This window comes from Mercenaria mercenaria, unplaced genomic scaffold, assembly GCF_021730395.1.
Source record: "Mercenaria mercenaria strain notata unplaced genomic scaffold, MADL_Memer_1 contig_3839, whole genome shotgun sequence".
Classification (NCBI taxonomy): Eukaryota; Metazoa; Mollusca; class Bivalvia; order Venerida; family Veneridae; genus Mercenaria; species Mercenaria mercenaria.
In genome coordinates, this window is record NW_026462017.1 from 23,355 (window position 1) to 34,445 (window position 11,091).

Sequence of the window (11,091 nt, forward strand, 5' to 3'; positions counted from 1 at the left end):
TATGGTTGTCTTTTCTTTATGCAAGGTGATTTCTTTATTTTATATATTTACAGATAAATTATGTTACATTATTACTTTCGGTTTATCAAACATGCAGAACTACCTTGAGTAAATAGCATTTTAAGTTGCAGTCATTCAAATACCTGTACACACTTACTGGTACTATTGTAGTAATACTGGTAGAAAATTCTGGTCTTTGTTCACAAATTTCAATATCAGGCTTTTTTACATCAAGGTCCTGAATGTCTTCAAAACTACTTCCAGTCTGTTCATCTTGTGCTGAAATATATAAAATTATATGTTCATGGTGAATCAGAACAAAAAGTATCAATGTCATGGGCCTAACTATAACAGAAGAAAGGAGCCAAAGTTGCCTACATGAGAAGGGAACCACAAGACAATGCTACATGTCACCATTTTCCTTCTGTGAAAGTCATTAAGTAAGTAACTACAACTTGAGTAATTCATTAAACTATTCACATTGTTACCTGTTTAAATATCAATTCTTTCAGATCAGTTGCTATAGGTACTACGGGATGTAATCGCTGCGTGGAATTGCCACAGTTACGTGAGAAGAAACAAACGACCACATTCTACGATTTATATAATGAAACAGAATACACAGAATACATGTTATATTTTGCTACAGAAATAATGTTTACATTAACAATCGAAACTATATTTTTATTTGTTTCAACGGCAGTGGTTTTTTTTTTTGCTATTTTTATACTAAACAAATTCGTTTTAAAAACATTCTGACGCAAGCTGAAAGTAATATTGTATAAAGTGCTTTGTCTCTAATTTGCTTAAGGGGGGGGGGGGGGGCGTAGATGTAAGCAATTTTTGTTTAAACACATGTTTTCAACTGTATTTCAAGTTATATTAAGAAAGTGGACCCATAATGGAGTTAACATTATTTTGCACTGTGTTGCATTTTAAAAAGACTTTTATCGTATCGTTTTTCTTTTCTATTTTGTTTAATTTGTTATTTCCTCAAGTTCAAACAGAGACAAATTTCTGGTTTATTTTAAGAATTTTTTTTAAGATTTTCATATGTAAAATCAAGTGACCCCTGGGGGGGTCAATTTTGACCCCAGGGGTCATGATTTGAACAAATTTTGTAGAGGTCCATTAGGCAATGCTACATGTCAAATATCTTAGCTCTATGCGTTCTGGTTTATTTTTTAAAAAATTTTGAAGGTTTTCCTATAGAAATCTAAGTAAAATCAAGTGACCCCTGGGGCGGGGTCATGATTTGAACAATTTTAGTAGGGGTCCACTAGGCAATGCTACATGTTAAATATCTAAGCTCTAGGGCTTCTGGTTTTTGAGAAGAAGATTTTTTAAGATGTAAAATCATATGAACCCTCGGGCGGGGTCAATTTTGACCCCGGGGTCATGATCTGAACAAAACTGGTAGAGGTCCAATAGGCAATGCTTCACACCATATATCTAAGCTCTAGGGCTTCTGGTTTTTGAGAAGAAGATTTTTTTAAAGTTTTTCCTTTCAGTTGCCATGGCAACCAGAGTTCTGCATGGATTTGAATAATTTTTGTAGAGCTTCACCCAAGGAACATTCCTGTGAAGTTTGGATGAAACTGGCCCAGCGGTTTATGAGGAGATGTCGTTTAAAGTAAAAGTTTACGGACGGACAACAGACAATGAAGGACGGACGATGGACGCCGGACGGTGAGTGATCACAATAGCTCACCCTGAGCCTTTGGCTCATGTGAGCTAAAAAAGTTTGGTCCTAGTGAGGCTTGAACCTACGCCTTCCTGAAAAATTAGTTAAAGTAGTCTCCTAAATATGGTATATTGGGCCAAAATGTGGCCTTGATATGAGATTTTATTTATTTATATGCAAGTCCATGCTATATTAAAGTCAATGAATCAACTTGGCTGTTTAGTTTTACTTTGAAACCATGGTGGGGGCCAATGATAAGGTTACAAAAGTAGCATAAACCAGTTTAAATTAACCTCTATGTGTTTGCTACTGACATTGACGGTGCCCGACTTTATTCCTGTAGTTTTTTATTTTGCCCCCGTTTGTCTACAGTGTTTACTTCATTTATATTTTGAAGATATGTTTATGTGTACAAATCAATACATACACTGTTACGAGGTTGTGGTTTGATTGGACTGCGTTCTCGGAACCTGACTTTTTAATCTTTTCATTTTCCAGATTCCCAAGTGAGAATTTTGTGCCGTTTTTCTCATTAATTATGTTATCCCCAATGGGGCAAACACAATGTATTTTTTCTAGGGCTGTAACGAGTATCCGAGTCCTCGGATATCCACGAGTTTGACCAAAAGTTCGAGTATGGATATTCGTCATTGTCAAGATCATTGGATCGCGATCTTTTTCATTATTACATGCAATTTGTAAAATTCTATCAATAAAACTAATAATTTAAAGCCACATTAAACGTCTTCAATATATTTTCTAGCACATCTAAGATGATTACACGTTTTTAGATTTTAAACCAGATGTAAACAAATGTCTTAGGTAGAGTTAGCATGGTCCTATTTTCAAACTAAAATTAATATGGAATCTATCAAAATAGCGAATAAACATTTATCATTTAAGTAATTAAATTCAATAAAAAGTTAGATACAAAATTTCTGTCCAACAAATAAAATTTTCTTATCAAAAAAACGCGGAACTGTTACTAAATATTGTGATATTAATGACTGACGTCATATCGTTCATCTGCAAGAATGGCCGAACATTAAAGAAGTCCACCCGCAAAACCTGATTTTAATTAATGAGCAAAACATTAAACATAGGTCAAAACTATTAAACTGGGCACTATGAGAACTGCAAAGCTTAGATTCCATAGAAAAAAAAACAGTACAAAAAATAACAGGCTTGCATTTTTGTATCATTATAAGTTGTTGCTGGTGATCCGTGGTTCGATCTGTAAATCGTCAGCCCCGACTCGCGGATCGGATCGGATAGCCACTTGTCTGACGATCCACAGCCCTAATTTTTTCATCATCTATAGTCTGCAGTATCCTTACACTAACTTCTTAAGTTAATAAAGATGATTCATCGTAACAGTACTCTACGCTCGCCTTAAGTTTGCTATGGAAAACCCACAACATCTTTCCCTCAGTTTTCATCCAGTGTTTTGTGGTAGCCAGCCTTTCTGTACTTTCAGCACTTTGACTGTGGAAGGGAATCTCAAAGTTGGAATTTTGTCCAGAAACAAGGTTCTTGCTAGTTTCTGTACACATCTCAAACCCAAGACATGATTTCCTCATTCATGCAAACTAATTCAACTAATTTACCACTACACTTACCAGACTGTTATTGTGAAATCATATATATATATTTGTCCAACAAAGAGAGCTCGAAAAGTAATCAATTGACCTAAATTGTGTCTGAGTGGCTCTAATCTACCTAAATTGTGTCTGTGTGGCTCTATACAGACAGATTCAGTGAACATTGGCATAAGTTTACAGCCAAAAAGACACAATTTATGTTAAATAATGACTTGTTCAACTCTTTTGATGGTGAAAGACCAGGTTCCCTCTTGGCAGGCAAGAACATAGGTAGACCCACCAACTTTCTATAAGGCAAGTGAAAGGTCAGTTACGTTAACTCCTCAGACACAGAAGCCTTTACAGTGACATCAGGTAACAATGACGAGCAATAATATGGCTATCTGGCATTGTGCATAATAGATTAAGTGAACATTGGAGTAAATAAGGCAGAAACAACGCAGTCAGCCTATCAATAAGTTACGTACCTGTCAAGACACACGCATTGCGCATGTGCCACACGCATTTCGGCCTTAGATCATGCTCACACGCCTACTATTCAAGGTCACATGCATGTTAAAGAAATAAAGCAATCAATTGTTTTTTTCGTAGAAAATTATTGAATCAAACATGCAAGGTGACGTTGACACAGTGTTTTTATACCGTATAATACAGCTTTTACATTCACCGGTGCAACATGTTATTTCTACTGCATGAATAAACATCACAAAAAGTAAACATGGAGGGAGACTATTCAAAACCAGATCTATTGTGTGTTAAAAGTCTAAATTTTCTATGTGAGGGCGTTTCCGGCTTTTAAGGATCATCGCCCTCCAGACCCTCACGAGGGAAACCTTCCCTTCGAACTCCGATCACACTCGTGGCCTTTGTGGAGCCTTGACAGCTATGAAGTTACAAAATAAAGAAATCTGTGACTGGTGTGAGACACGCGATGCCTTATTTGGTGAGATAAGATTTTCTCACAACTGTTTTATTCAAAATACAGTTTACTGCCTCATAATCTCAAACTGGTGTTTTATCTGAATCACTGGTACTCAGTCCCACAGGTGAGAAATTGGGAATCATGGTGGGGGTGGGTAATAATAAAATCAATAACAAAATGTCATAATGGTCCTCTTGTTCTTTTATATTTTAGAGTCCTACTTACCCGGCTGGGCCGAAATATCAAACTGATCAAGCAAAGTTTCTAGAATGGAATCAAAACTGCTCAAAATAACAGTCAAGTACAATCAATGTAAATCCTCAAACAGTAAAAACAAGAGTGCCAGAATGTCAAAATATACGCCCGTCACAGCAAATTTCTTTACTCTAGCACCTGTATTTGCAAATGGAATTTTAATTTTGTGGTTGTTTAGTAATCATTGTAAGTCATTTGTTTTTCTAAGTCCACAAAAAAACTCCTTACCAGGTAGAGATACATTAAAATACACCTAAAATTTGAAAGTAACATCTATGTTGTACCACAGAAAAGTGGTCTTGTTTTTTCCCTACGGTCAATTATAAAAAAGTTACAATATAAGTTATTTATAGTAACAACTAAGGGAAGATAATCTTAAAAAAAAAAAAAAAAAAAAAAAAAAAAATCCAAAAAAAAATTGTAAGTCCACACAAAAATCTTTACCAGGTAGAGATTGGTCAAAATACACCTCATAATTGGATGTAGCATGCATGTTGTACTACAGAATAGTGGTCTCGATTTTTCCCTACGACTAGTAATGAAAAAGTTACAATATAAGCTATTTATAGTAACAACAAAGGGAAGTAATTCTAAAGAAGGGAACTGCGCAAGACACTTCGTCTCATGATGGTGTATAATTGTGCCAAGTTACATCAAAATCCCTCCATGCATGAAGAAGAAATGCTTCGGACAAAGTCATTCTTGTATCTGACCTTTGGCCTCTAAGTGTGACCTTGACCTTTGACCTAGGGACCTGGTTCTTGCGCATGACACTCCGCCTCGTGGTGGTGAACATTTGTGCCAAATTTTATCAAAATCCCTCTATGTATGAAGAAGAAATGCTCCGGACAAGGTTTTCATTCTTGTATCCGTTGACCTCTAAGTGTGACCTTGACCTTAGACCTAGGGACCTGGTTCTTGCGCATGACACTCCACCTCGTGGTGGTGAACATTTGTGCCAAGTTATATCAAAATCCCTCCATGCATGAAGAAGATATGCTCCGGACAAAGTTTTCTTTCTTGTATCCTTTGACCTCTAAGTGTGACCTTGACCTTAGACCTATGGGACCTGGTTCTTGCGCATGACACTCCGTCTCATGATGATGAACAATTGTGCCAACTTTCATCAAAATCCCTCCATGCATGAAGAAGATATGCTCCGGACAAAGTCATTCTTGAATTTGACCTTTGACCTCTAAGTGTGACCTTGACCTTAGACCTAGGGACCTGGTTTTTGCGCATGACACTCCGTCTCATGATGGTGAACAACTGTGCCAAGTTTCATCAAAATCCCTTCATGCATGTAGAAGATATGCTCCGGACAAAGTCTGTGGACGCCGCCCGCCCGCCCGCCAGGGGCGTTCCCATAATACGTCCCGTTTTTCAAACGGGCGTATAAAAAAACACTACATACCATTTGTTGGTTCTTCAAAACCTCCATAAGCACCGAGAGAACGTACATCAGTCTGCTTCTTGAAATCAGTCTGCAAAATATGTTTCTGTTGATTAGATTTTTATCACATTTGAAGTCTAATTAGATGGCAATACTAGTACTACTTTGAACACATGGCCTTTAGGTCAAGTTGAATTTTAATGCAATATGTCGTTCCAGAATCATATTATTGAGCTGAAACCATCTCTTTAATCAAATAGTGACTTTGACTCTATTGACCAACAACTCTATCTCCACCCAATCTTTCTATAGCCCAAGTTTTATTGCAAATGGTTATTCATAACTCAAGATATTGTAATATACAAATTATATCAGGAAATGAACTGGCATATAGCATCAAGCTAACCCGTAAACCAACTGAGAAGATTTTTTTATTCTGTACATGCACAAATGTTGAGGCAGAAATATACTGGCCGTAAGATGTCTGCCTGTAAAATGTGCTGAATAAAAAGAAATGATGCAGTAAACAATGTCTGGCTCCCAACATGTAGGTGTCATTTTACTTAGCAGACAGTAGATTAAAAATTCTGGGAGCAGTCAGTGTTTTTCCACTGCTATATGACCAAAAAAACATTAGGGGTCATCTACTTCATAAGCCCAATCATGCTATCAAGCTGGTTTAAAGTTATTGAGCAAAATCAGCATGTCAAAATTAATTCAATATATATAGCAATGGAAATACCCATATACGACCAATTTTCTGTCCAGTTTGCCAAGAACCTACATATTGTAAGAATTATTTACGTTTCTCTTTCAGAAAATGACACATATCTAGAAATGCATCACCACAAATATATGTTCCTTCTAAAACAGTAAAACAAATGTTCATAAAATTAATGCATTTTTAAAAAATCACCTCTTCTGAAAAACTCTCTTTGCCAGATTCTCCATTATTTTTCTGACCCCCAGTCTCCTCACATCCTGAAACACAAACTATTCACAATTATAAATAAATAAATTGTATTCTTTTACTGGCAATCATAGATACAGTGATGAAACCAAAAATTCAAACTGCCTCCGGAACATGTAGGTGTATAACTTTCTGACGTGTACCCAAATTTTACAATGATTTAACTTCACTTTAATGTCGAAAGTCAATTTTCTATCACTACATGTGTTCCTACTTAGGAAAATGAAGTAAGTGAAAGATAACTTTTCTAGGGCTATTCATTTATCTGTGCAAAGTATTTAATATAGAAATATAGTCTCTGTCATTGCAAATTTCTGTCATTGCAAATGAATATTCTGAAATACAACAAATTTTCTTACCATCTTCTAAGACCCCAATGTACTCTTGTATATTATTCATCTTGTGCCATTTTGTGTCACTACAAAACAGACATAATCTTATTAGGTTTATATAATACATGTCACCATTTATTCCACCTTGTAAAAAAAAGCAAAATAATGTGACTGAAGACTTCTAGGTTGTTTATTTTATTTTTTTGTTTGATCTTGTGTCATACAGAAACAGTTTGTTTATGCTTTTATTGGTGTTGTATGACCAAAGGTGCCCCGGTGAGTATCATCTCTGCAACCAAGCTTGATGAAAAATCATTCTTGCATGCTAAGCAGGACTTTTCCATCCTTTCGCAAATGCTGAAAAAACTCATCTTACACCTGGTGTTATAAATAGTGCTTCAAAAGAAGCATTCATTTTAATAATACCTCACCACAAGTGGTGGGGGGTTAAACTTTGGTCTTTCAGTAAGACAGCATTTCAGACACATAAAAATAACAATTTTATACAGGCTTATTTTTAGAAAAACCTACCCCCTTTAGGCCTTTGTTGGATGGCATCGAGAGGCAATATGCCTACTAACAGCTACTATTCTAAAGAGACAATTGAAGAGTCAAGTTTGTAAAATATTCTAAATTTCACAGAAAACATTGTATTGCTTGATTTTGACACAAAATTTATGACATTAAACATAACCTTTTTTATCGATTTATCCAATCAGCTTACATCTCATTGACTCTTACGGGTTTCCCTACACTTTATCCAACCAATCCAAAGCAGTGATCATTAATTACATGTTCCAGCAACAACTCTCGGAGCCCTTTCTTTTTTACTAGTTAAATGCTTTTGAAAATTTTTGATCAAATCATATTCTATATTGTAGAAAAAAAAAAGGATTATGGTCTAAACGTACCCAAAACAAAATGTACCTACATGGTTAAAGTCAAAATGTACCTAAAAAGACCAAAACTTGCCTACATTTAGTGTACAGTACATTCGCGATCCTACGAAAAGCAAAGGGATCGGCCGTTTTCTTCGTAATATCGCATTTTTGTTCGAGCATAGCATAGGAAATTTTGCTATACAGCACCGTAATATCTACATGTCGTAACCCATGGAATTTAAACATTTGATTTTCGTATTGCGGTACATGTATACCAATTTTATATGTACATCTGGGTTTACTACAATTCTTATTCGAATCTAAACTCATATGGTATCTGGAATGTAAACGGGTTGATTTTTTTCTTCACTTTTTATTAACTGTACATAAAACATAAAACAGGGTGCATTGTTGCACGAGAACAAAAAATCGCAATTACATACTGAATTGTTCGGAATAATAAAACAGCAACAGAGATCAGGACTTAAATTTTTTTCTTTATGCAGCGATTGTTTGAGATGTATAATAGCTATCAAAGCAAGTGTGACTGGTATGCCATCCGATCTGAGAGTTATAGGAGAAAAAATTAACCACTAACTTGTGTCATAGTGTACAGCGCATGTGTTTCGAAATTAATTACTAAGTTTTCACACTTTAATAACTGTTTACGCCCAGCTAAATGATAGTTACACTTTCCACTCCGAAGCGTTTTTACACTATTATGGAAGGTGTGAATTAGACGAAACAGGTATTCGTAAAATCGCAACTTAAACAAGTTGGAAACATGCTTTAAGGGCATAACAATACATTCGTAGGAGCAAATTTTTCGTAAAATTGCATTATCGTAAAACCGCGACTTTGTAACATAGAAATAAGAAGGAAAGCTGCCGGGACCAAGACCCCTTTTCGTAGTATACCGGTATTTCGTTAAATTGCGATTCGTAGCATTGCAAATGCACTGTATTTTATTGTTGACAGTATAATCGATTAATTATGTGGAACAATCTTTCACAATCAAGTAGTTCTTATTGTTGTGCCAATCATTTTGGTTGATCATCGGATTATTTAAATTTTAAATTGATTGGTAAATTTGTTTACTGTTATACATATTTTGATAGGTTGGCTGTATATGTACTATATAGATTTCTCTGTTTTTGTCACTTCATTCCAGTTTTTTCTAGCATTCTGATCACCTCAAAAAATTTCTTTTAACACAATTTTTGATAATTTTCACACCTTCAAAAACTGAGCAGAGTAAGTTTCACACCTGACGACAAGTTGGCAACAAAAAGTAATTTCTGTGAAAGTCATTAATCATTTCTTTCAAATTTTTAATGGAGTGACACCTAACACCGTCCGGTAACAGGACACCTAGCTTGCGTTCAACCCAGGGTGTATTAGTGTCTGAAGTAAGTAACAGGTAAATCATTACTTATTCATTAAGTAATTGATTATCTGACGGCTAGAAAATATCCCAACGACTAGAACGCAGGCTACCAGATGGCTAGACACTTCCATTCAGGAAAGCTTGTGGAAAGGAGAGATAAGCTCCTAAGTGTGTAGATAAACCTAACAAAACAAAATCAACAACCTTGCTTAACTAAAAATATTATCAAAATTCATTCTCTTACCCTTAGAAACCTTTAAAAGTTATTGTTTCAAGGATAAAACAGCAAAATGTTCAAATAATGTGATTGCACAACATGTCATCAGACACATTTAGGATACAGTTAATTTAAAGAAATAACTAAAACAGTATACTACAATTTCATTTACAATGTTTCAACATCTCAACAGAAACAAAACTACCTACTAAATTGTCAATAAAGATATATTCCTGATCAACAAATGTCTCTTTTCTTGTACCATGTGACAAGAAAAAAAAAGCGGAAATGACGTCACTATTTAACGAATAGCAAATCATCATCGTCGTAAAAATTATAACCATTGAATGATAATCTTTTTGGAGATGAGATTAATTGCATGTTATAAGATACCTGAAATTAGATCTATAGCTTCAATGCTCAAAAGCCATTTGTTTAATTAAAGTATCACATTAATGTAGTAAAATGAACTTTACTTACGCTTGATTATAATTTTCTCAATGCACTAACGACTTGCTCATAGATTTTTGACTAGAATAGAATGCTTAACATTAATCTGCAGCAAATTTTTGACATCTCTCATAAGAGACCGAGAGTAGTAAACCTGAAACTTGAAACTTGTTTATTTACTTAAATGCCTACTTCTACATATAAAACATATTCAGTGACGTTGTACAATAATAAACAGTTAAATGATAATAAAGCATCAATTACATGTATTACATTAATACACATACAAGACTCAGTCAGTTGTCAAAGCTAAAATGCACAACATATTATAGAATGTTATTTACAGAAATTTATTATTTTTATTCAAGTGATATCTAAATACCGACAGATCTCAAATCAAATTTATCAACAAAGAAATGTTATGGATTCATGTCAGTGTCATTGCTCTATCTACTATGACTACAATTTTATAATAATGTAAACTCTGAAGAAATGTTTTCAAATGTTTCTTGAATATGTTCACTGATACACTTTGTCTTAAGTTCAAAAGCAGTTCATTCCAGAGCTTGGGTCTGAAGGTGCTGAAAGGCCTTTCTCTTGTTGTCTTTTGTTGTAAGGAACAACATAGCAACTTGCTGATGACTCTGAAGATCACAGTGTGCATTTTGGGACTTTGACAGACAACAGATCAATCAGGTATTGAGGGGTATTTCCAACAGAACAGTTGTACATATAAGTAAGAGTATTAAAGTTAATTCTTGCATTGATGGGTAACCAGTGCAGATCATACAATGCCTGTTTTGAACTATTGTACCTACGGCGACCAAGAACAAGTTTAGTACACATATTCTGGATATGTTGTAATTTACCTAATTCTTTCTGAGTGATTCCACAGAGAATAACGTTGCAATAATCTAAGTGGGAAATCACAAATGAAAGAACTAAAACCTCTGTGGCTTCTTTAGTTAAATATTTCTGAATACTTTTGATCTTAAAATA

At 34.9% G+C, this 11,091-nt stretch overlaps 1 protein-coding gene across 1 annotated transcript in view; it reads right to left on the bottom strand.

Moving 5' to 3' along the window:
• The window catches only part of LOC128553452 (uncharacterized), a gene marked incomplete at its 3' end in the record, with an annotated part of 29,900 nt that extends 19,983 nt beyond the window's left edge, over window positions 1-9,917 (bottom strand). Inside the window, exons 1-5 of the mRNA XM_053534602.1 lie at window positions 9,852-9,917; window positions 7,185-7,243; window positions 6,772-6,836; window positions 5,877-5,946; window positions 158-279 (exon numbers count right to left, since the gene is read on the bottom strand). Coding sequence (XP_053390577.1) covers window positions 158-279; window positions 5,877-5,946; window positions 6,772-6,836; window positions 7,185-7,243; window positions 9,852-9,907 — 372 coding nt within the window. The remainder of the gene's footprint in view (window positions 1-157; window positions 280-5,876; window positions 5,947-6,771; window positions 6,837-7,184; window positions 7,244-9,851) is intronic.
• Between the last annotated feature and the right edge of the window lie 1,174 nt (window positions 9,918-11,091).